General features: G+C 37.4%; 1 protein-coding gene across 1 annotated transcript in view; it reads left to right on the top strand.

The window, feature by feature from the left end:
* Positions 1-26,545, top strand: part of LOC126757085 (platelet binding protein GspB) — a 69,754-nt gene extending 43,209 nt beyond the window's left edge. Inside the window, exons 3-8 of the mRNA XM_050470686.1 lie at positions 18,349-19,903; positions 19,984-20,120; positions 21,256-23,344; positions 23,423-24,607; positions 24,820-25,283; positions 25,487-26,545. Of these exons, the coding sequence (XP_050326643.1) occupies positions 18,368-19,903; positions 19,984-20,120; positions 21,256-23,344; positions 23,423-24,607; positions 24,820-25,283; positions 25,487-25,814 (5,739 nt within the window). The 5' untranslated portion in view covers positions 18,349-18,367 and the 3' untranslated portion in view covers positions 25,815-26,545. The remainder of the gene's footprint in view (positions 1-18,348; positions 19,904-19,983; positions 20,121-21,255; positions 23,345-23,422; positions 24,608-24,819; positions 25,284-25,486) is intronic.
* Positions 26,546-27,737: the final 1,192 nt, after the last annotated feature.

Here is a 27,737-nt window from a genome sequence, read left to right as displayed (position 1 = left end):
AGTTGAAAATTCTGACAAACTATATATATGACAATGGGTTGTAAAATCCATATTTAAGAACCGTCAATACATTTTGTTACCTTTTTTTACAAATCAGTGTCAAAAAATAACCGCCAAAGTCGGCTTAAGATTTAGTACTGTAATACTGCTGCTGTGGTCTCACCTTGTTCTCAAATAGGCCACATTAATACATGTTTGGATATTAAAATCAACAATATTTATTTTGTCGCCTTCAAAGTAATCCTAACCAGATGTCAACGATTTTTCCAGTCCTCGAAACACTTTTCATGGCCTCCAGCTCGTTCAGCGAATTTGGTTTTATTTCTTCGATCGAATGAAAACGGGTTCCACGGAACAGCCATTTCAGTTTGGGAAACAAGAAAAAGTCAAACGAAGGCAAAACTGGTCGAAAAAGTTCATTGCGTTTTTGCTTTAAATTCGGTCACAGTCGTGGCTAGATGCGATGGTGCATTATCATCGGGTAAGATCCATGGATTGTTCTTCCACAAATACGCCCATTTTCGACAGATATTCTCACGCAAACGCCTCAATATGGCCAAATAGAACTCCTTATTGACCGGCTGTTCCTCTGAAAAAAATTCATGATACAAAAAACCACGAATATCGAAAAAAAATGAGCATCACCTTGATTTTTTAGCGGCTTTGGGGTTTTCTTTTTAGGTTTCGGCTTATTTTTTCCTCTCCATTCTGATGATTTTTGACTTGTTTGCAGTTATAGTGCTCTCCATGAATGTGGGCTCGGAATTTCTTTTTGAAGAAAATTGAACTTTATTGGAACGAGTCGAGCAAGAACCCGTTTCATATCCAAAAATAATTCGAACGGACTTGTGGCAGATTTCGCGCTCTCTTGTCAACTGAATCACCGTAAGCCTTTTCCAACATTCGCAATGATTCCACACACGAAATTTGATTAGAAATACAAAATTTGAGACAAATTCCAATTTATTGTAATTTTTTAGACACAGATCTATGCAAAATATACTTCATTACCAAAATAATTTATTTAGTTTGGTAATGGTGCAAATCTTCCAAGTTATAACCATACCTCTTCTCTCCGGCTGGACATCCAATATTAATAAATCAGACGTTATACAGCTTTTCTCTTCAGTGTGAAAATATATATGGGTAGATATACCATATATGATATTTGGTATACATATGTATATATATAAATATATATATGTATATATATATAAGTATATATGTATATTGGTTTCACCTTGCTATTTTTGTTTCAAGTTCAAGCTCGTGACTGCAGAGCGTTTGAGGGTGCATGCAGCGATCAAAGGCACACACATTCGTTTTGCACATCTATTATTAATAATGATACTCTTATGTGCATGTGTGCGTTTATATGAGTTCATATGTAAACACACCCACACTATAATGTCTATGCTGTTAATCGATATTTTTATTACATTTATTGCATTTTTTTCTGGGCCACAAGTGCTCCTAACGGGCGCGGGTGAATGTGTATTATGAACGTCAATGCGAAATGTAAATCAAAATGTTTATGGCAACTGGACAGTTTGGGAGCAATATTAATAATATTAGATTTCGTTTTGACTGATTATATTTGGCGAACGATCAATTAGCATGCAATTAGCAATACTCGATACAAATTTAATTTTTTTTTCACCCCTTTTCACGGACAGTTTTTAGCAACTAACTGAATCCAAAATATTTTTTTTTTGAAAAGCTTGATATTTTTATGTTTGTAGAGTTTCAAGGCAATTCGCCGTTTTTCATACTTTTATATAGACTGGTACTTTCAGTTGCTTACATACATATGTATATGTATGTAAACATGTATATATTTATGTACATATTCTTACTTACTACTTACATATACATATATGTACTTACTTTTCCGCTCAAATATTTATTTTTCGTTTTTATTTTCTCTTTTATTTTTCCCTCAACCTCAAAATTTGTCTAAAATATATTCATGCTCGTGTGTATATATTCATATGTAAGTATGTATGTATGTATGTCATCTCATTACAGCTCGTATGCAAAATCGATCGTTAGTGTCCAGACAGACATTCTGACGCATTTCGCCTATTACAAATTTAATTTCGCCAGCATTGACGTACTTATGTATGGGCATGCTTACAGTTACTTGGCGTAGGTGACAACGTAAGTTGCCACTGTATTGTGGAAATAAAGAGGAACATATTTTTGTTTTCAATCGTTATTCGCAAAACTATAAAATACACGCGTTTCTTTGTATAATTTCATTATATTTTTAGATTTTGCTTTTTTGTTTAAAACATATGTATGTTTGTGTGTGTGTGACTTGAAATAAAGTAAAAACGTCAACACAGTGCTATTTGAACAGAAATGGCCGTGGGTGCTGATGCCTACTGAATGAACAGTTTTCTTTTATGTCATGTACATATATATGTATGTATGTACATATTTACGCATTGAATTAATTGAAATAAATGATAATTCATTTTGGAAATTTCCGAATCCGATTTAGAATATATCTTATTAAATAAAAAGTTTTCATAAAAGAACTAGATTTTCGTCGTTCAGTTTGTATGGCAGCTTCAGGCACCACTGCGTATGAGCAACTTTTTTGTCCTTTGAAAATTACTACACGTTCCTTTAGCCGTTCGCTAGATTAGTTTAAGCTGTAGTAAGGCAAAAATTAGCTACTTTATTGATAAGATTCCCAAGATGGAAATATATTTTAAAGAATTCCTTTTTAATGAAATTCTCGGAATTTACCTATGAGTTGAAACTCTTTTACTGGATCTGTTCAAAATATGCTGCTGAGTTCAAGCACTTAAGGGGTTATTGTACATGGAATTCCTCGGGTAAAAAACAGTCTTTTTTCGCCAATTTTTTTCATATAAAAAATTAAATATTTTATTCGAATTTTTTACTGTTACAAACATACACTATTAAAAAAGAAAATCTGAAATTTTTGGAAAAAGATGTTTTAAACTCGGCCATTGCGACGCCATTTCCGGGGACCCCTCGGAAGAAAGATGAGTCCGCGTTGACAGGACTCCTTGCAGGATCAGCTAAAGTGGAAAAATACGTGTTTCAGTTAAAACCTTAACTTAAAACTTGGACGAAGGAAAAAAAACTAAAAATTAGATTTTTTGCAGACATTTTTACAAAAGAAAATTTCAAGCGCACAAGTTCTGAAGGCTGGATCTCCGAAACTTAATTAAAATTTAATAAGACAATAAAACAAATCGATTCTTTAAAACCCGTAAACTCATGTAACCCCTTAAAGAAGTAATCCTTCCTTTGATTCTTCAGTGAACTTCTTATTATGACTTGTATCCATATATAAAAAAACAGGATATTTGGAAGCGAGCTTTGAATATTTCTATCCGATAATAATAAGGAAATAGAAAACTGTAAGGAAAAAATAATAATTTTTTTTTTACCCACCCTAATGCATTGATACATACATAGTATATACATAATAAACATACGGGTTTTCATCATTTATATATTCTACATAAATATATGCTTGCTTTGTATATATGTATTTCTGTACACTTTACAACTTTTTCAATTATTCCCCCATCAACATTTGTAGTCAAGCGGATGTGGTGCACCTTAATTTCCCCTCATCAAAGCCAAGTCAACTCGAGCTACTTGTGTGTTAATTATACTTAACAATCGCAATGATAGCCGCCACTTATTGGCATTGCACTTTATGACTATGGAGGATGAATGTAGGGAATGCAGAAGAAGCAAATAACAGGCAAAAAATAAATAAAAAATAAAGCTCGCAAAGATACACAAAGCAAAAATCAGCTGACAAGCGCTACTAGCTTTAGCTGAGTGCTTGCACACTGACTGACAGCACGAAATGTCCACGACAGCAAAAAGTTACTTGATTTTTTTTTGTATTTGTTTCGTTATGTATACTTAAGTGGTTATTGCGTCCCTATTAGCTTGGACTTTTATAGCAGACAAACGTAAAGTAAATGAACTTAGAGAATTTATATTAATCGTTTCATAATAACAGGCTTTTATATTTTGTATATGCATTTACGTATTTATATTTTAATATATGTTTGTTTCATTAGGAGTGTATAATAACCAATATATAACCAGTTTATAACCAAAACTCAAATTTTGTTTCAATATGGGTGGTTTCTATTATAACGTTTTTCCTTCGCCTGTAGATTTATGAAAAGTTATTTTGCATTTTTGGTGACCATATACCTTTTAAAAATATATTTTCTCTTTATATTTTTATTTGATTTGTCTTTGAAGGTAAGGCATTAGATAAACAACCTACATGCAACTTCTTCCAATACCTAAATTATTACTCCAATGCGCACGTAAAACCATTCTACTACTAGTTACTTACATACATACCTCCATATAAATTTACATCAATATACCTTTTTGTGAATACACATATAGAGATACCAATGAATGCATGTATCTCCGTAAATAGAAAAGTATATTTCATTTCAACTTGTCCATTGCACGTGTTTTGTAAAGTTGTCCCAACATAAAAGTTTCCACATCTCAACGAAAATACAAGTTTTTGGTAGCCCCCTGCTCTGCTGCACCATTTCTACAACAAATAGGCGCACATGTATCTTTTTTTACATATGTACATGTTATTACATAGACTGGTTAACCCAGCTGTGCTCTGGTTTCTCCACCGCAGTTTGGTTCTCTAGCTATCACTTACTCCAGCTTCTCTCCCTCTCTCACATACTTGTTTATGTGTTGACTTTACAGCGCACAGCTGATTTTCACTCTCAGTTTATGATGCCAGTATTGACATAACAAAAGCTACAATTTTTCATAAAGGGCAAAGCAGTAAATATGTAATGTAGTATGTATATGTCTGTAATATAAAAATAAAATTTTGTACAGAAAAGATAATTAGAAGAAAACAATAAAATTTCTTACCGAAAACCGAGCCCTAAAAAAAAAATCAGAAACGATAGCTATAAAAAGCAACTCACTCCTCGTTGCCTTTAAAATAAAAATATATACAAATACAAAGCCAGATGACCACTTTTCACTTTTTTGATATTCATACATATGTATGTATGTACATATTTTTTCTATTTTTTTTGTTTAAAAAATTTAATTCCGTTAATTTTCCAAAAAAATTATTAATTTTCAGCAAAACTCTCACACTGGCTGGCAACTTTGTCTATGATTTAGCAAGCAACTCTCAACATTTCTCAATTAACTTTGCCAATTCGCAAGCGCGCTCACGCTCACCCCATTTGTGTTTGCTACGCTTTCCATCTCACTCTCTCTCTCTTTCAGCCTCTCACAATGAGTGCGCTCATTCAAAGTCAATCAGATGTTTATTTTGTCTTTACCTTGCCTTGTTTTGTTTGTTTGTATTTGCATTCGTGCGCAAGCCTTAAGGCATGCGTTGCTGATAACGTTACTCAAACCTGATTATAAATTCTGTTGTCACAGTTGCTCTCATTTTTTGTGTTTACCTTTTACTTTTTGTTTTGCTTTTGCTTTTATTAAGTGTTAATTTATTTGTTATTATTTTTGTTTTTGCTTTGTATACTTTGATAGCAGTATACAGGTCAAGATACTAGGAAAAATGCTAAAAAAAAGAGAACGCAACAATAACACGAACTATAAAAATTGTGTTACATACTTGTTTATGTGTTGACATGGTGACTGTAAACAAATGTTGTGAATGTTGCTGGCTCTGTATAAATATTCTCATTTGAAGCAACAAAGTTGCTGGCTTTTGGTTTATGTTGGTAAAGTGAGTTGTTAAGCAACATTGCTGTAACATTTTGATCTTAGTTGGCATAATTATGTTATTAAAAAATATTTTTTTTTTGAATATGCAACGTATTTCCAAGAATTGTTTGAAACATTTTTATAATTTTATTTTTTTGTATTTATATAGCAATAATAAATATTTTTGTATAATTAATCTTAACTTGTCACACATTGAATTTTATTGCTATATATTATATTTAATTTTTTTATTTATTAAGAGCCAGTTGATTTATTTGATACGAGAGCGCATTGACCTTTGTACTGCTTGTGTTATCGTCCGTAAGCAGTGTAGCTTGTCTTTATTACTTAAGCTGCTCAATTACATACTTTTGTTGATTAATTGACATACATATGTACATACAAATGTTCTTATATACATATGTAAGTACCATGTATATACATACCTATGAAGTACGAGCAGTTGAGGCATTTAATAAATCTATTCATAAATACTTATGCAAGTGTGATTTGGTTAATTCGTGACTTTTTTAGTTTCCGCCTAGTAGCTCTAAATGCAACAATGTGACTGTTGCGCCCTCGTAAAGGGAGGAAGCGAACGGTTTCCATGGTAAAAATATTACTTTTTTTCGAATTTATTTCTTAAATATGGATTGAGTAATTTTATTCGGACCTTTTGTACATTATTGAGCATACTTTTGACAAAGTGGGGTAATTTTTTTTTCGACCGATTCATTTCAAATTTTGTACTCATTATTGACATATAAAATACCTCCCACATCGTTTAGTATATTTTTTTTACACTAAGGGTATTTTCCACACACAAAATTGCGGAATTTTTCAGTGGAAAATAACAGTTTTCACTTTAAATGGCCGCCATTGATTTTAGCAAAGTGTGGGAACAGGTGCCGTCTTGTTGAAACCAAATGTCACCGAGATCACGAGCTTTAATATCAGGCATTGGCACGATTCCGATTACTTTGGCGGAGGGGTAAAAAAAACCGAATTTCCGTATAAATGGGGTATAAATGGGTATATGATAGGGGAGCTTCTCCAGAGAAGAAATATCCAAAAATAATATAAAAATAACTTTTATTTTTTAAATTATCCACGATTAAAAGTTCAAAAACTTGCACTAATAACACATGGTATTTCTCTATGTTTCACCAAATTTTTTCACGTTTTTCACTCTGTATATTTAAATATACACTCTAAACATTGAAATAAGTTCACATTTCACTTTTATTTTGCTATATTTTACTTAAATTTATTAATTTAAAAATCACTTAGCACACTCATCGTTGAAAAGGTTAGATTTTTTACAATTATGAGGAAGATGAGCCTTGCTACATCTTAACAGCACATACATACATATGTAGGATTTTTAACAATTTTTTTTGTTTGTTTTTTCGCGTAATTCTTTTTTCAATATTAACTATAAAAAAAATACTTTCTACATACAAATTGTATATGTGTAATATGTGATTTATGTGACTGAAGTACTTTCGCGTAGTACTCCTTTCTGCGTTGTAGGCCTTCGGCCGCACTTTAAAAAAATAACCCTGGTCGAGCGAATACCCGCGGTGACTGAAGTACTTTCGCGTAGTACTCCTTTCTCCGTTAAAATAAAAAAATATATTGAGTTTCGTTATAAAGTGGTTATATTTTTTGGTTATCTTGCACTGATATTGAAACAAAATTTGAGTTTTCGTTATAAAATGGTTAAATTTTGGTTATTATATCTGTCAGCGCTTTCCATTTATTTTTGATAATACGTTGTTTTGTATGTACATATATAGGTAACAATATATATACACCCAACTCTTTTTTTACACGGTTTCTTTTTACACGGATTTGAAGTTACACGGTTGAGAAAAATTTTTTTTCCGATAACTCTTACCTACACATTTTGTTCGCATAATATTTACATTGCTAAAATGGATATCCCCAGCGATGATACCGACTTTAGGCCAGTTCGGCGCAAACAATTGCGCTTGTTATCAAGTAGCGACGAACAATTATGTAGCTATGTAAATATTTTTCTCTTATTTCTATTCTAATTTTTCTGTTCTTAGTTCTGGATTAACAGATTTCTTTTTTTTTTTTTGCATACTCTACCAATTTTTCACCTGTACCAATATGTAGATATTTAGTTTTAATGCTCAATAAAATGCCATATAAACATACAATTTGTAAGCATATCCGAAATTTTGTAGTTTTCAACTATTTTTACGCGGGTTTTCGAAGTAAAATAGTTATTTATTTCATCTTACACGGCTTTCAGATGACATGGAACGTATCCTCCATTTTACTATAGGAAACGCCTCTTTTTATGCACGGATTTCCGAGGAACGTATCTACCGTGTAAAAAAAGAGTTGGGTGTAATATTATTATATAATATTACTATATAATATTACTTATTTGTTTATTAAATTAAATAAAGAACATATCCATATGAATGGATAGAGGAATTTTTGGGAAAAAAGGCATTTCAGCGAATTTCCTTATTATTGGCAGCGCTCCATTTCGTCGTAATTTTTAGCACACACACACATGATGTTCACTAGGAGTGTAAAATGTAATTTTTAAAATAAAGATTTATTCGGTAAAAAAACTGTAAAAAGTGTAAAATGTGGATTTATTTAAAAGTTTATAGTTTAATTTAATAAATTTGAAGTGAAAAATGTGAGTAAAGTGTGTCTAATGCGGTAAAATAGCTTGTTGAAATAGCTTGTCGAATATCTCTTAAACTAAGCGTTTGCGGTACCTATAACTCCATATATTTTTTAATCAGGAGGACTTCCTCTTTCCAACGGTACCTTCAAATCGCGGCGCCGAAGAAATCGGAATTGTGCCCAGGCATCAAATAGTCAATTATCATGTCGCGATAACGGTCATCATTGACGGCAACGTTCTCACCGGCATCATTTTTGAAGAAATATGGACTTATGGTTCCACCGGCCCACAACCCATACCAAACCATTGCTTTTTTCTGGATGAAATGGTAGTTTCTGCAATCTCTTCAGGGTGCTCTTCGCCCCAAATGCGTCCATTTTGTTTGTTTACACATCCATTGAGCCAGAAATGGGCCTCGACGCTGAACAAAATTTGACTCGAAAATGTCGGATCTTCTTGGTACTTTTCAAGAGCCCATAAAGCGAAGCGATATCGCTTGGGAAGATCGAACGGATTCAGTTCTTGCACAAGCTGTATTTTGTACGCTTTTAATTTAAGATCTCGATAAAATATTTTTTTTTTTTATTTTATAATTTAATTAAAAAATAAAATTTCCTGCGTTTGAAAATAAATAAAAAACAGTGTGAAATTTTAAACTAAAATTCTCCAATTTGAGAAAATTAAAAAATTGCTTTTCTATGTACAATGCAAGCTATCAGCAATTCTTAGTTTGCTCCATTTCCCAAAAGAGACGAAAACTCCAATTTCAAAAAAAAAATTTCTACCAAAATCCCTCAAAAATTATTAATACATATATAAATGATAAAACAACAACATATCACTTGCCAGAGCACAAATTTCATTCGAAATAAATTTCGACTTTTCTATGCATGTGTGTAAACTTGTGTAAGATTACCTTATTCATTTCCTTATTTACCTTTTCAAGCCATAAACGCCTGCATTGTTTGTGTTTCTTAAACTTCCTTGAATAAATGTATGTACAACATGCATCTGGGGCATGCTGCTCTGAATACAGAAATCCATGAAAGTATTTACATATGTAGGTACATATATACCTTATATGTATATCTATTTGCGTACTTTCACTGTCTTTCGCTTAATGTTTATGTATCCGAAATTCCAGGCAATTTTGCGAAAATCAATATTTCGCCATCGCTCAGTCGGCTTTCATGCCAGGCGAATTGGGTCAGCCCCCCTCGGAAATAAGTGGCATGCAGCCATGAATACACATTCATAAATATCTTCTAATGTGCCTGCATATATCTGTCCATATATGTATAGTTTTGTGCACATATTCAAACTTTATTGTGCAACTCGTTGTTGCAACTAGAGCACTAGGTCACCCACATATTTGACTGCAACAACAACAAGAAATTATGAATATCGTATTTTTAGATACACATAACTTGACCTGTTGAAATGTTGCATAATATACAAGTCACTATTTACACATACTTATGTATATATACATATATATTTACATAATACATATGTATATACATGATTTGAAGTATATAGCAGAGTTTAATCTTTTTTAACAGCTACTCAATTTATTTTTACCTACAATATTCAAATAAATATTGGAAACATAGGTGTTCAAGTTGATGGTCTCCCAAAAATCCACCTCTTTGTACAATGAAAATCGCTTGACATCGACAAACGTTTGAAGAATTTGTTGTATTACCTATGTATGGCATCAATAAAAAAGTAACTCATATAATTTGAAATTTTTATAATTATCTTCGATACAGTTTGATACCGATATTTCTACAATAGTTGTCACCAAAATTTAATAATGACTTTAAACTCTTTTTGACCCCATTCAGTTACCACAACATTGGATTTTCTATACAGTATCATTGATATGATAGTGGCAAGTTTATTTACAGTTAAGGATTAATGCTAAAGCTCCTCGAATTTGTGTTTGATTGAATATGAAATGTATTCTTTTTGATCAGGCCTTACATTTAAAGGATTAAAACTGCTCACTCAAGATGCAGCCTGAACTCTTCTTCTAATAATTTTTGTTTCTTCGATAGTTCAATACATTTCCTCGTATTACTATATCCACGAATTCACGAGTCTTTTTATCTCCCAATATCCACTTATTCAACAAATTATTGGTAAAACACTTTACAATTATTGAGCTTTAAAGTATTTATTTTCTAATTAAAAGTATTAATACTATAAATAGTATTTTGAAATATCCATTAAAACATAAAAACAATCCAGAAAGCACAGTTGAACTTAACTTTTTAATAAATATTTCATATACTATATATAACTATTATAGCTGCTGTTAAGAACTTTAAATATAGTTATTATTGTTTTGGTTTACCTTGAATTTCTAAACTGAACCTATACATTTTGAAGTCTCAAGAGCATATCTCAGGATCACTGCTTGTTCGCAAATTACACTCGTTTTCTACTGTAACACGTTCCAAATAAAGCCTTTTTTTAGACATATGGTTTTCAAAATGAAATAAAAAGCATATAATTTAATGTTATAAAATGTTAAATTTAGCTTTATGTTAGTTTAAAGACAAGATTATGTTTTAAAAAAGATTTGTGCCAAGTGGCCGCCGCGGCTGGCTCGAATAAATACCAGCCGATTTCACATAATCCCACAAAAATCATACAGCGGTGTTAAATCGCATGATCTTGGGACCGGGTTATAAACCAAAAAGTTTTCTTCAATTAATTTATTGCTTCGCTGGCTACGCTTCCTCCAATTCACAAAATCTATACCGTTCTCCGTTGACTGTAAGATTTTGGCCGGTTTCATTTTTGAGAAAATGTGAACCAGTGATTCGCTCTGCTCTTCGAGCGTACCAAACAGCGACTTTTCGACGGTGTAATGTCGTCTCCATAATAGCTTATGGACTATCAACACTCCAATTCGACCAAACCTAAGCTTCATCGTTGATCTTCGGCGCGCACTATACGGCGTCTATGAGGATGCTCATTTTCTGCAAGAGTGAACGTGGTCTATTCATTAAAAAATGGCAAACCAAATAGAGCAGGCCTGTCCAACATACGGCCCCCGGGCCACCATCCGGCCCGCATAGGTCCTTCATCCGGCCCGCCATCTCTTACCGTCTTTGGGCATCCCAGTTGTATAGGCCTGAAACACGTGATGGATAAAGTAGTGCAGACAGTTAATTTTATACGCGCAAGAGGGCTTAACCACAGACAGTTCCAGGCTTTTCTGGCTGATGTCGGTTCAGATCACGAAGACATTGTATACTTCAGTCGCGTTCGCTGGCTCAGCAGAGCAGCCACACTAAAACGATTCTATTCCCTGCTGGACGACTTAAATATTTTTCTTGGCAACAAAGACCAAGAAATTACTTTCCTTACTGATGAGGAGTGGTTGGCTGATCTGGCTTTCCTGGTTGATATAACTAAATATCTTTCTGATCTTAACTTAAAACTACAAGGGAAAGACCAACTATGCACACAGTTATACGAACACGTTCTAGTTGTCACAAAAATTTTATTGTTGGAAAAGCAGCTGGAACAAAAGCAGTTGATTCATTGGGAGACCTTATCTACAAACAAGTAAGGAAGGGCTAAGTTCGGGTGTCACCGAACATTTTATACTCTCGCATGATAAAGTGATAATCATTATCCGTCATTTACATATTTTTCAAATACCGTATTTGTGTAAAGTTTTATTCCGCTATCATCATTGGTTCCTAATGTATACAGAGAAGGCATCAGATGGAATTCAAAATAGCGTTATATTGGAAGAAGGCGAGGCCACGCCCACTTTCAATTTTTAAAAAAGGCCTGGATGCAGCTTCCTTCTGCCATTTCTTCCGTAAAATTTAGTGTTTCTGACGTTTTTTGTTAGTCGGTTAACGCACTTTTAGTGATTTTCAACATAACCTATGTATGGGAAGGTGGGCGTGGTTATTATCCGATTTCTTCCATTTTTGAACTGTATATGGAAATGCCTGAAGGAAACGACTCTATAGAGTTTGGTTGACATAGCTATAGTAGTTTCCGAGATATGTACAAAAAACTTAGTCGGGGGCGGGCCCCCGCTCACTTTTCCAAAAAAATTACGTCTAGATACGCCCCTCCCTAATGCGATCCTTTGTGACAAATTTCACTTTAATATCTTTATTTATGGCTTAGTTATGACACTTTATAGGTTTTCGGTTTCCGCCATTTTGTGGGCGTGGCAGTGGGCCGATTTTGCCCATCTTCGAACTTAACCTTCTTATGGAGTCAAGAAATACGTACCAAGTTTCATCATGATAACTCAATTTTTACTCAAGTTACAGCTTGCACGGACGGACGGACAGACAGACATCCGGATTTCGATTCTACTCGTCACCCTGATCACTTTGGTATATATAACCCTAAAGTTTTAGGACTTACAAACAACCGTTATGTGAACAAAACTATAATACTGTCCTTAGCAACTTTGTTAAGAGTATAAAAGGCAAGATACCCTGGATTTTGACAAGTACGTGCTGATGTTACAAAGATTAAGGAACGAGTTTGACGACAGATTCGCAGACTTCAAATCACAAACTCCCTGCATGAAAGTATTTCAAAATCCATTTGATGTTGAAATTGAAGGCGCTGCGCAGAGTTTACAGCTGGAGTTAATAGAATTGCAAAGCAGCTCTCATCTAAAAACAGCATATAATAATTGTCTTCCAAACTTAATTGAATTTTACAAAAAGTATATTACACCCAGTCAATACCCAAACCTTACTAAGCTGGCTATTCAACATATTTCTTTATTTGGTAGTAGATATGTTTGCGAGCAGCTGTTTTCTCGGATGAAATTTAACAAATCAAAAACCAGATCATCTTTATTAGATAGTCATCTTAAAGGCATTTTGCGCATAGCCACTTCTAAAACTCCAGCTCACATAGATGCGCTGTGCAAACAGAAAAAAATTTCAGACATCTCATTAATTAGATTTTAAGAATAAGAATATCTTTATATGCTAAGGCCATAGTTACATTAATAATAATATATTAAGATTTATGTGATGTTGCTTATTATAAATAAATAAATATACCAAAACTGAAGGTCATTTTATTTTTTTTTTGGCCCGCTACGGTTATGAAAATGCTAAACCTGGCCCTTCACAAAATTATGTTGGACGGGCCTGAAATAGAGCATAGATTAAGTAATAGCTGCCAAATGGAGCAATTTCAAAAAATGTCATTGAAACCACAAATCTAAAAAATAATATTTATTAATCCAAGAGTAGGAAAAATAGATAGGTCAAGAGAGAGATAGTGATATATTGCTATGAGCATAAAATATTAAGACTTTGTTCATATTTTTTAAATTTTTAATTTATTCTTCAAACACTATGTCAGTCGTCCCCCGCAAAGTAATCCACAGTAAACAGTAAACAGTTACTAAGGTCAATTTCCAAAATAGCCTTCAATGTGCGAAGCGATTCACGTTTCCTGTCTTCAATTGACCTAAGACTGTTTCCCCGTAGCGGTCATTTGAGTTTGTTGAATAGTCAGAAGTCACACGGAGCTAAATCAGGCGAATACGGTGGTTGCAGCACGATATTGGTTGAAAATTTGGCGAAAAACTCACGCTTGTCGTGGTGCAAAAACCAAGAGTTGTCGGCAAATAATTCCGGCTTCGACTCATAACGCTTGAATAGTATTCCTTATTAAAAGTTTGGCCGGTGGGAAGGAATTCGGAGTACACCACACCTCGATAATCGAAGAAAACTGTCAATATAATTTTGATTTTTGACCTGCTTGGACGTATTGTTTTCGGCTTTGGTTAACCTTTGTCACGATATTTGGCCGGTTGATCGTCTGTTTCCATGTCATAAGCATATATCAGAGACTCATCGCCAATAATAATATGTTTCATAACATTCTGGTAATCGAAAAGTATTGTTTCACAGACGGTAATGCGACGGGGTTTTTCGAAAAAGTTGAGTGATTTTGGAACCAATCGTGCTTTCAATTTTCTTAGGCCCAAATGATCTTTCAAAATGATTTTCACTGATCTTTCCGATATTTCAACGATGCCAGTGCGATGTCTGAGTGTTAGTGGTCGACTCTCATGCAGCAAGCCATTTATTTTATTTACGTGTTGATTGTGAGTTGATGTTGACGACAATCCTGGGCATGGTTCGTCGTCGATGCTAATAATTTGTACCAATCAAAACCACTTGCTCGCGAATTATCACCGAAGGGATTTTCCAACATTCTGAACGTTTCGGCACCAGAAGTTTGATTCCGCACACAAAATTTAACGGAACTTCTTTGTTCGTCGTAAAAATCGACAAATGCATTTTAAGTACTTAAGAAAGACTAGCCTATACTTAACACTAATGATTATTTTGACGTGGCTTTTAGCACAGATGACAGTCATATTAACCTAGAAAAGAAATATTTCGACGAATGGGCTTTCACCCCAAATTTAAATTAAAAAATCTTTCAATTTTTTGTCCACAGTAGTAAATAAAAATTCCGTTTTGGCCTCCATTTCTAATATTTAAAGAAAAAGGATCCATGAAAAACTTATTAAATAAATCTAAGTAACATTTTTAAATTTGTATATTTTGTAAGTGCAAATAAGTCTGTACTTCGGCTCACGTTTATTATGTGCGCATAATTAATTTCAATCAAATGTCGTCCATCAAGAGCAACAATTTAGATCATCACATTGTTCCCGTGCGGTCGCCATTGTGCGCCAATGTTGACCCACTTACGAGTATGCTGTGCCATTTAAGTTTTCAGTTCGTTGGTTAACTATGAAATGACCTGATTTTCTGGCGTTACACTAACAAATAGTATGTGCCCTGATTTATGTAAGTCCGCATATGTTGCTTACACATCCGTATCCGTATCTGTATCCGCATCCGTATCCTTCGACCTCCAAAACTGGTGTATGTGTGTATGTAGGAAATGTAAGCCTTCATATTGCGGAAATTGCAGCGCATGTTGTTTATTGTTGTTGTTGTTGTTGTTGTTGTTGTTACATATTGCCATTTTCCTATTGTTGTCATGACCTCGTTATAGTTTGGTATTCAATACATATGTATATATGTACATATGTGTATATATTAATCTGGCTGAAATAAGTGAAAGTGATAAAGGCATGGCAACTACAACAACAATGAGCAGAGGTGTACTAGTGTTCTACTTTTTTTGGTTTTGTTTTTGCAAGACAGCCTCCCACCCTTTTGACACGACATCAGGGGTGGTATGTGCATGAAAGTAGAGCAAATAATGCATTTGTACATCTGTGAGCACTTACAATGTGTGTGAACATGTGTATGTATGCATTTCTTTTCCAACTCAACAAAATCCTTGTACTTGACAAAATGCGCTCTGTGATTGCCTGCAGAAGCTTTCACGCGCCCACAGCATGACACCGTTGCAAGCACAGTTGCACAACTACATAAATGAATACATATATCGATATATGTACATATGTATGTGTTCCAATGTAGGTCTCAACATATTTGGCAACTGTTGCTATGCCACAGATCTCGTTATGCATGCCCTCTACATAATATGTATATATTGATACATATGTGCATCTAGATACATGTATACATATATATTTATGTACACATATGTACTCGCATGCCTTTGAATTTTCATTATATGCAGTTGGACCCTGACCCAGTTTATGCTTGAACATCAAATCACTACAACTACCATTCATATACTTATGATATATGCCTCTATTTGCGTCCACACACCTATGTTTGCATACTTACCTATATATTTACAGTTATATTTACAGCTTTCCATGCGTTTTTAAGTTATCCACTTTAATTTGCATCTGCGAGGTCACCTACGAAAAAATTACGCTCATTTCCACCTCCGCGCCCAGTCAACCCATCAGCTTATGAAGACACTCAAGTAACAACAGCTCAAATATAACACGCTGATAGGTACTTGTCAATTATAAAGTATACATATCTTTTATGTTGTTTTTCAAAAGCTGAATAATCGCTGATGTAGGAACATAAAAACAAACAAAGTTTCCAATTTATACAATTCTCGACGCTAATTGAGATTTTAGGTTATGATGCACTCATATCATATAAAATAAAGGTAAAATATACATACAGACATGCCATATTCTGTGGCAATTACATCAATAAACACGTTCCCATATTCTACCTAGGGGGATAGTATGTAATTTTCCGAAATTGATAACTAAATCGTGATGCATTTCGAGGTTCCTTACTTTTTTAAAGAAAAAGCATAGAAACTTCCAATTTAATCGGAAATGTTTATTATCATTTGAAAGAATATTTTTTGGCATTTACTTTTTTAAGATTATCTCTTTCAAATATTGGCCGCGGCTACGTCTCACATCTTTTTTTTTAATTAACAACTTGATAGCGGGCAAATTTTCCAGTTTTTCCGGCAAAACTAACAATTAATGGTTTATAAAAACTCGAAGTAAAAAGCCTGCATTCAGGCACTACTTCTTCATGTTTTCAAGAAGCTATATGAATTTCATCGAAATCTATCGAGCAGTTTTCGAGCTGCAGTGGTCGCCAATAGAAAACATTGTCTTAAGAAGAACGAAACAGAAAGCTTTACACGAACATTACAGAGCGTCCGATACCCCTTTGCTAATGATCGACTAATTCGCTCAGCATTTGTCGGAGATAAGCATATTTCTAAGGTATTATTTTCGTCTTTATTGGCGTAAACACCGCTTACGCGCTTATAGTCGAGTTTACAACAGGGCGCCAGTTTTTCTTATATTTCGCTGTTTGGCGACAATTGGAGGTTTTAAGTGTAGCAGGTCCTTTTCCACCTGATCTTTTCAACGGAGTGGAGATCTTCCTCTTCTTCCGCTTCCGTCGGTGAATACTGCGTCGAATACTCTCAGAGCTGGAGTGTTTTCATCTATTCGGGCAACATGACCTAGCCGGCGTATCCGCTGTCTCTTAATTCGCTGAACTATGTCGACAGCGTTATTCGCCGTTACCAATGCGCAAAGGAATGCGGAAGATGTAACCGTAGAAAATTTCACTCGAAAACTCGTAATGCCGATCCATCAGATGTTGTCGTCGTCCATGCCTCTGCACCATATAGCAGGACGGGGATGATGAGTGACTTGTAGAGTTTGGTCTTTGTTCGTCGAGAGAGAACTTTACTTCTCAGTTACGTACTCAGTCCGAAGTAGCACCTGTTGGCAAGAGTTATTCTGCGTTGGATTTTGAGGCTGACGTTGTAGTTTTTGTTAATGCTAGTTCCAAGATACACGAAATTATCTTTGACTTCGAAGTTATGACTGCCAACAATGACGTGGGAGCCTAGTCGCAAATGCGACGACTGTTTGTTTGATGACAAGAGATACTATCACCTATTATATCAATATCATCGGTGTATACCAGCAGCGGTAAACTCTTATAGAAGATTATATCTTCTCTATTTAGCTCTAACGCTCGAATTATTTCCTACAGAAGTAGATTGAAGAAATCACGCGATAGTTAGCGCCTTGTCTAAAACCTCGTTTGTTATCGAACGGCTCGGAGAGATCCTTCCCGATCCTGATTCAGACATTGCGCTTTGAAATCGATGAAGAGGATGTAAGATACTATGCTTTAAGAAAATATAAAACAATCGATTTTTCTAATATTCGACTACCCCGACTTTATAAGGAAATAATTCTCATTTTATTCTACTCTACGCCTAAGAGTCTAGCTGTTAGGCGTGCTATGACTTTTTTTCTAGAACTGTAACCGTATGCCAATCGATAGTATAGAGTGTAAGACTGCTATATGAATCGTAGAATGCTAATTCAGTTAATAGCTGTCGCTGGCAATAGGAAATAATTGATATGCCCTTCAATGGTAACTAATACTATACTTATTTTAAAATTTAATTTTCAACATTCAATAATGGAATAATTTCTTCTTGCATTGCAGTTCAATTCAATCAGCCAAAATGATACCAACCACAGTCAGTAGTTCCACATCCACCGCAACGGTTAGCGGTACCACCGGCAATAACCACAGTACAAGTAATAACAATGGACAGTTGAACATGTTGTTGTCAACGACGCCAATCGCCAATTCGGTGTCGTCCACTGCCACCTCACCAGCTTCTGCCCAAACGCCATCGGTTTTATTAGGACTAGCCTCTTTAATATTGGAGGGACGCGCTTTAGCCGACGATGAATATCAACCACAAATGATGCGTACCACTGCCGGCACAGTCAGTGATACCAGCGGCCTTAGTGGGAGTGGGCATAGCGGAGGCATTGGTAGTGGCAGCGGTAGTAGTGTCGGCAGTAATTTACACAATTACAACACCAACAGTCTGCTTGCCAACACTTCGTATGGCATTAGTGGGAGTGGCACTGCTATCGGCAGTGGTCGTCAATCGCCTACATCTCGCCCATCGACATCTCGTGCTGCCGCTGGCTTTGGTGGAGGTGTTGGCAGTGGACATGTGATCAATATAACAACGAATCCGTATGCCTTTAACAATAGTGGTATGAGTGCTGCACATGCACGCGACTCGTCGCCACTCTACATTGACCCGTACAGCGCAAACAGTTCGGGATCTGCGTCCTCAACGGCGGAAAGTACACATCAACGTTGGACACAGAAATTGTGCCAACTGCGACAGGTCTCGCCGGCAGCCAACCTCAGTACGACCTACGAACAGCCCGTAGCGGTGGAGGCACGTGAACCCGAGCTAGTCGCGCTTGCTATCAATGAATCCGGTGCTAATGATCGCGGTGAATTCGAGATCGTACGTCGCAGTTTACTTAATCGCACAAATTTGAATGCAATGAGCAGTGCAGCGTCGTCGACAGCAGTCGCGGGCAGCAGTGCCGGTGCGGGCAGTGCCAGCTCTTCACCGGGTTCAGGTTCTGAGAATTTTTTGCTTTCACTGCAATCGTTGGCGACCACCTGCCTGCGCAGTGGCAGCCCCTCAATAGAGCCGAATCATGGTTGTATGAGCGCGAACAGTTCGACTGGTACAACGAGTGGCTTTCGTTTTGCGACACTCTCCTCACCACCGCCACCACAGTCAATGTACAATTACCGTGCCACCACACCGACCGCCTCAGCTTCAGCCACAGCGCATCGTTTCCATGACCAACCCGGCTCGGGTAGCAGTTGCGGCAGTGGTGTACAATCGCCACGCCCACATTGGTCTTCAGTCACCGATAACTTGAATACAAAAGAGCGCTATATGCGACATGCGTCGGCAACACATTTCGGCTCGGGACGTATACCAATACCAGGCACAGCTGTGAATACAACAACAGCATCGGTGGCAATGACTGCTGGAACAACAATAAATCACACAACGAAAGTGAAGCCGACGACGACTGCGGCAACAACAGCGTCCAAGCACCCGCAACAGGGACCGCACTGTGATCAATTCCTCAGAAAGATGGGCCTGGCGAAAGGAGAGGCCACTGAAGCTGAGGATCATTTCTGTGATATGTCATACGTAAATATAACTGTAAGTGGGAGGAAGCGATGCAAAATATCTTAATTATAATCGTTTGTTTTTTAAATATCGTTTCTTTTTTTTATTTTTAGTGCTCCCGCTGGCGAGCGTACTGCCATAGAATGGAGGCGATTATCGGACGTGGCGAACCGGTTTGCATAGAGGTTTTCTTAGGACCGGTGAACCATAAAATGCTGCTCGAACAATGGATCATAACCCAAAAAGAAAAGTAAGTAATAAAAAAAAATTAGATCGAAATTCCTTCTATGCTGCTCTTTTATAAGAAACGGGTTCCCAAAATTACCTGAGCCGTTTTAGCCATGTCCGTCTGTATGTATACATGCGAACTAGTCCTTCAATTTTTGAGATATCGATCTGAAATTTTGCTCACGTTCTTTTATGTTTAAGAAGCTGCCATTTCGTTCATATCGAACTACTATAGCATACATACATTGTGGCATAGAAGTACCCGGAAATTGTAAATGAAACGCAAAATATTTAACTATTCATCAATATTTATTTGCCGCCTTCAAAGTAATCCCCACCAGATGTAATACATTTATGCCAATGATTTTTCCAGTCCTCAAAACACTTTTCATAAGCAAGGGATGAACGGTTGACTAAAAATGGGTTCCACGGAGCGACAATTTAAGCTTTTGGCTGTAAACTTGGTCACAATGCGATGGTGCGTTATCATCGTGTAAAATCCATGAATTGTTCTTCAAAAATTCCGGCCGTTTTCGACGGATGTTCTCACGAAATGCTTCAATACGGCCAAATAGAACTCATTATTGACCCTCCGAAACAAATTCATGATGCATCAAACCACGAATATCTATAAAAATAATGAGCCTCATGTTGATTTTCGGGCGGTTTTGACGTGGTTTTTTTGGTTCGGCTCGTTTTTTCCCCTCCATTCCGACGATTGTCGACTTGTTTGCAAGTCAAATTCATAAACTCATGTCTCATCGGCAGTTATAATGCTCTAGATGAATGTGGGATCGGAATTCGCATGGAAAAGCATGCCTAAAAGGACTTTACCGTGCTCTTTTTGAAAAAATATCCACCAAAATTATTTGAACGAACCCGCGAGAGATGCCGAGCCGGTTGCTTGCCTGACGATTTTCAAGCACCATTTTTAAAGAATTTAAGAAGCTAGTTAAAATTAATTATTGATTAACCCCAAAATTAATAACATTATTAAGACTATCCAGCTTTCAAACTTTTTTAAATGAACAATCTTGAAAGAATTAATAATCACCGCACATACCAACGTATATATGTATATTTGACTAGAGCACTCTAATATATTCTACATTACACGTATTAACTGTTATTATTTTCTTCTTCCTCCCCTCAACTAGAGTTCCACCGCCCACCATGACGCTACCGTCACTCTGCAGTGCAATACGCAGCCAATTGTATTTTTCCCAAATCAGTGCCTGGTGTGATCTGATCAAGAAATCGGATAAAACTATATATGACACGGGTCGTGTAATATTTCACACACCAACAGGAGCTGCCGGTGATCTGGCAACACCGGTGGGCAGCACCACTGGCGGTAGCAGCAGCACACCGGGCACATCGCCGAATTCACATACGCTTAATAATCAGCTCAATAATGCGCTGGCGGTAAATCGACGACCGCGCCTTAATATATTCTACCGCATCAAGTCATTTGACTCCACTGCCTGCTTTAATTCAAAACCGAATGTACACAATTTTCCGAATGTCAATATTTCGGAGAATTGTAGCATATCGGTTTGTCTCAAAAGTCTTCCACGCATCAACGGCGGCATACCGAAAATCGGTACACTTATGTTATCCACACCGGGGATAGCAACAACAACAATGTCAACGCCAACAACAACGATAATATCCACAACAGTAGCAGCAGCAACAACAATGCCAGCAACGGCAACAACCAAAGCGACAACAACTAAAACAAAAACGACAAAAGCAACAGCGCCGACAACAACAGCCGCACTAGGAGGTGGTGACATGTCCAATTCTACACCACGTATGGCAGCTATAGCCGAGGCACCGCAATGGCTCTCAACACCCAACGGCAGCGCCAATATCAATAGAAGTGATCCAAACTCATTTCGCAACGGCAACAGTTGTGTTGGTTTAAAGTCACAGGATACGCCACGTAGCAGCCGTACGAGTTGTTGTGGAATTGCCACAACAGCCACGGTTGCTGCGCCGACTTCTACATCGAGCTCCGCCAGCATAAATTTACATTCAAACAGCAGCTCGACCAATTCATTGACAAACTCGGCCGCCGTCTCGAACGGTGCCAGCTGTAACAGTGGCAGCTCGAAGCTCCGAAACGACTGTGGTGACACGCAGGACAGCAGCATGCCATGCAGTCGCGCCAACTGTGCGCCGAAACACAAATGTGTATTTTTCATCGATGAAGATGAGCTACTGCCAGTCGACGAAGCTGATGGTGAGGCATACGGCGACGAGGATGATAACCCTAGCGATACAGCGAATAGTACTGGCGATAGCTTAACTCATGCAAGCGCTTTCTGCACCGGTGCTAATATGTCACATCGTGAAAAGCAGCTGATGAAGTACCGCAAGCGCATGCTAAAACGCGACAAGAAACATCATCAACACCATCCACGAAAGTCGCAAACGGTAAACACAGATGCAACATGCGAACTGGATGCCACCAATGAGCTTGAGCGTGCGCAGAAAGCGCGTGAAGAGGCGAACTGCTGCCAACCGATGGAGGAGGGTGATGAAGATGATGTCACGAGTCATGGCAGTGATACAATGACAACATTGCTACCACGCACCAGCACGCGCATCGAAATGATCTCAACGGGCACACAGACACCTATGAGTTGCTGTCGTCAATGCGGCTGCGAGAAGACGCTCGTTTGTATGCGTTGCTCGAGTGGCGGCGTCATGCGCGGCGAACAAGCCATAGATGAACCCACCGAACAGGATGTAGACGATATGGACGACTCGACAGCATCAAGCATTAGCAGCAGCGAAATCATACATACGCCACGCAACAAAGCCGAACTGCTGTTGCAAGCCATACAGCGCACACCCAAAGTGGCCGCAGCCAAGCACAAGAAGGAGCAGCCCCGCAAACTGTGTGGCGGCAAGACGCAAAACAACAATCAGCTCAGTGGTGATGTTGGTGGTAAGAGCAGTGGCAGCAGCTTGCATGAGAACACATTGGCGGGTTGTCAAGTTTGCAAGCGCCAGAAGACACAGCATAACTTTGGTAATAGCAATAGTGAAGAAGCAACGACCACATCTAGTGCGCATTTAGCTGATGAGGCTGACAATGACGATATTGGTGATGACACCGACGATGATGGTGGGAAGAAGAGCGAGGTTATTAAATTCATTGCGGAAAGCGCCGACGGAAGTCAACTGCCGGTGACGCCACTAACAGCTCTGCCAACACGCACACACGTCATGGAGGAGGTATGTATACAATATTTATTTTTCCATTTCATTGTGTGTATGAAGTCTAATAACTAGATATAAATGCGCGTTTTGCAGGAATCGTTTATGTCGTCCACCAAACTCACACCACAAATCGACCGTTGCACACTTTCCAACGCCACAAACTCTTCGCGGTATCCGCTATTGACGAGAGGCGATCGTGCCGGTGGTGATCAGCAAGTCGACGGCTGCGATCGCAGTGAAAACCGCACGCCACCGATCATCACCTCATTAATGGATGACGAACGCTTCGACGAATCACAGTTTAAAACACCCACTACTACTGCGAGTGGCGGCGTTAATTACGACAATTCACCACAGCTACAAACGCAACAGCACCAGCAGGGCGTACACAAGGCATTCCAGCACAAACAGACGCCTAAACCCAACTTATTACAATTACATTGTAATTATCACGGCGATGTAAGTGCTGGTGGCAATCAGGCGGTTGGTGCGGCAGGCGATGGTTTTGCTGTCATGCGTGCCAACAACAGCGAATTGCCCACAGCACTCAAGCCGCACAAGCAGCCTCAACAACAAGGCGCTCACAATGCGTTGCTGCTGCGTAAGGGGCTACCCAAAGTGAACCTCACACCAATATTTTGCAATCCAATGCCATCGCCTACAGGTGTCAGTATCACGAGCAGCCAGTCGTCGCCCATACCCATACATGGTGGTGCTACAAATGAGATTACATTTTGCTTTGAGCCGACAGCGCTGAATCGCAGCGGAAACCATTTGCAGCTACATCATCAGCTTATGCATTCCAGCAGCGGTAACGTTTGTGCCTCACCACTCACCACCGAAGTCAATAATATACCTGTACAAAAGTCATACTCGGCACCCACGCTACCCAATTCGCCATCACTATCGCCGCGTTTCGCCAAACAGGCGGCCATCTATAAGCGTCGTTCACGTCATTTATCCGATCGCTCCGATCGTTCATCGCTCGGCTCAGATGAACAATTCTCCGATGAGGATTTGGAAAGTGCTGGCATGTATAGTCCAGCCACATCGCCGCTGAAACAGAGTGCACGCGTCGCTGCGGCTTTCGGTCGCCAACCGTTGCTGGGCAATCTGGAAGAGTCGCTGTTGCAAAAGCGTCTAGTACCCAAGGTGGAAGTGATGGGTTTTACGGTGTTGTTAGGCGCATCGGGTGGCTTCTGTCCCACACAGCTGACAATACCGGCCGCTTCATACTTCTATGAACTGCGTGGCGAGTCGCTGAGTACGCCTTATGTGGTGAGTTGTTGAGTTGGGGCGAAATGGGGTATTTGGCAATGCAACAGCAGGGAAGAAAGGGAAATAAAAATTCGTAAAGTAGTTAAATATGATTTTTGTTGATATTTTAATTAAGTTTTAGATATATTTAAAAAAAATATTGAAATTCGTGATATTAATATCATAAGGAGCATTAAAACTCGTTAACGTAAATGAATCACTCTCCATTTCAGTGCGAAATACGTTTACCACGCAAGGGCTACTCGGTACCTCGTGCTGGCAATGTACAAGCCACACTGCTGAATCCCATGGGCACCGTGGTGCGCATGTTCGTCATACCGTACGATATGCGCGACATGCCGCCACTGCATCAAACATTCATAAGACAACGCATACTGGCCGAGGCCAGCACGCATGAAGCAGCGACGACGCAGAATGTACAGACGAGCACGACAAACGGCTACGGCAGCAGCGGACGTAGTGGTGGTAGTGGCGCTGGTGCTGGTGGCGACGACAATTTGAGCATAAACAATAACAATAACAAATGCTATCAGAATAATAATAACGGTAATAACAACAATAATGCCAAAAATAAATATCGTCTCTCACCAAGCGGCGGCCTGCACGGCGAAAGCAATCTCGGACACTTCATATCCCCAGAGAATATGAAACGCCTACGCTATTCCATACATTTAAGGTAAGTGAGCTTATTTAACATAACCAACAATAACACAAATTTAAAGCGAAAATTTGGCCAACAAAAATTGGAAATTTTTTTTTAAATCTAAATTGACTTTTGATACTCGAAAAGTTTGCGCATTATTGGCAACCAACCATACATAGCGCTAAACCAGTCTCTTCCACACTTGTGCTACATTCTCTCTATCGAACACTTTGCAGATTCCAAACGTCGCGGTCGGGTCGCCTCTCACTGCACACCGATATACGCTTGTTGATCTCACGCCGCACCGATTGTGATACGGCAGCGGCGCACGCCAAGGGCGTTCTGGAGGCGCCCAATGATCTCGTCACCGACACCGTTATGCCAACAAATCCCAAATATAGCGCACGCCAAGACCAAAGTAACAACAACAGTAACAGCAGCGGCAGTGGCAGCGGTAGCAGCAATGGCAGCAATATAAATGTCATCGCCGCAACGGTCAGCGCAACAAATAGTACAACAATAACAACTAACAACAATAACGGTAGCGGCAGCAATAAGATTTAGTAGTTGGTGCGAGCAGTGCGCACACAAACGCATCATTATTTTTTATTACTTTGGAAACAATTGCGTTTACGTTTGCAACACTGGCACTGCAGTTATAATTAGTGGGCGGGCGGGCGAAAGGAAGTCAATCAGCGAGCTGGGGCGGCACGGAGCTGATGTGCATGGGCGTAGAAAGCAGCAAAACTATGATTTCGGCTGCGTGAGCGAGAAGCCAACCTCACGTGCGGCATATGCTGGCAACAATAATAGCAGCAATATTAAATATTTAATTACAACAACAATATTCTACAATTTCACACTTTATTTCCTATGTTAACCATTTAAATTAGTGCGCCACTGCGTCCATGTCAAACCACTCTTTTTCGTTTTCCATCTAAATAGTTATCGTCTCTTCTCACTCCTTACTCTCACCCTTCACAGCCATTCACCATACACTCTCACTCTCATTTTGCCCCCATCTATGTTACAATCGAACACAAGCGCCCCGCCTCCTCCCTATGCACACACCTGCATACAACTAACACACATGCTCATCAACTAAATACCTTATGTACAATTCGATACAAAACACATTGTGTATTTTTATTTATTTTAGAAATATTACTTAAATATACATATACTATATATATATTTTTTTTTAGTATCATAAACATACAATATACTACGATATACATATTTTATATTTTTTAATTGAAAAACAATACAAATTGAAATGAAATTTGCAAATTTAATTACAACAAAAACAATTTCATTTTTAAAAATATTCAAATGGCCGAGGCAACTGCTTCGCTTGTGAGGCAGTGCAGAATGATGGAGTTGCAGGCAAGTGGCTTAACTAGTGGGCAAGTTGTTGTGGAGCATATGTGCTTGCTGTTTCTATTTCTGTCAGTGTATTGGATGGTGGCGCAAAAAGCTTGCAGTAACATTGAAAGTGTTTTTTGGAGGTTGAAAAACTTCTCTTTTCAAATTTTTGTTTACGTAGATTCGCAAATTCCAAAAAAATAATATTTTTTTATTTATATAAATTCGCAAATCCAAGCAAAAATATTCAGAATTTTTTTAATCTAAAGTCCTCAAATTATAAAAAAAAATAATTTAATTTTTTTGAAATTTAATTTTTTGCTGATTGTGAAAGACATTGGCAACGCTATATGCGCAATTTTCTTTAAGACATTTGAAAATTATTGTAATTTTATTATGATTTTGGCATATCTTCTTAATGATGCTCCATATTTACAAGTTGGAACTTATAATTTGTAGAAATTATCCTTTAAAAACTTAAAAGCTAAAACACGGGATGATTTTAAATGTTTAATTATTGTAAATATTATGTATTTTATAATTTTATCCTTTCGTAATTCGGTGATCCTCGGATTATTATCTCGTTCGCTGCCTATTCTTGGGTTATATTCTTCCATCGCTTCCCTTCGTTAGAATTTTATTAGTAAAGTTATGAAAAAAATGAATTCAAATTGATTTTGAATTTTCGTTGAAATGTGAATATATGTATGCAAACGCTAATATCGGTTCATTTCGAATGTACGTATGTATGTGTGTGAATGTGATAATTTTTTTAGTTTTTTGAATTAAATATAGAAAATATTAAAAATAATTAAAGACAAAATTAACAATTAAAATGAAAATATAATAAAAAATACAATAAATGAAATTAAAATAAAATAAAATAAAGTATACAAATAAAAGAAATGAAGAAAAACAAAAATTAAAATAAAATAAATGAGGAAAAAAACAAATGTAATTAATGTAGTGAATAATTAAGTTAAAATAATTTGAATATAAAAAATTCAAAAAATATATTTATAAAAATACAACACCACTAAGAGTCAATTAAAACAAAAGACGAAGTAAAAGAAAAAATACATTTTTCAAACCTGAACATTAATTTTTAATTCATAATAAAAT

The sequence above is a fragment of the Bactrocera neohumeralis genome, chromosome 4 (assembly GCF_024586455.1).
Source record: "Bactrocera neohumeralis isolate Rockhampton chromosome 4, APGP_CSIRO_Bneo_wtdbg2-racon-allhic-juicebox.fasta_v2, whole genome shotgun sequence".
NCBI lineage: Eukaryota > Metazoa > Arthropoda > Insecta > Diptera > Tephritidae > Bactrocera > Bactrocera neohumeralis.
The sequence above is the reverse complement of the archived record's forward strand: the minus strand, read 5'-3'. Positions and strand labels throughout refer to the sequence as shown.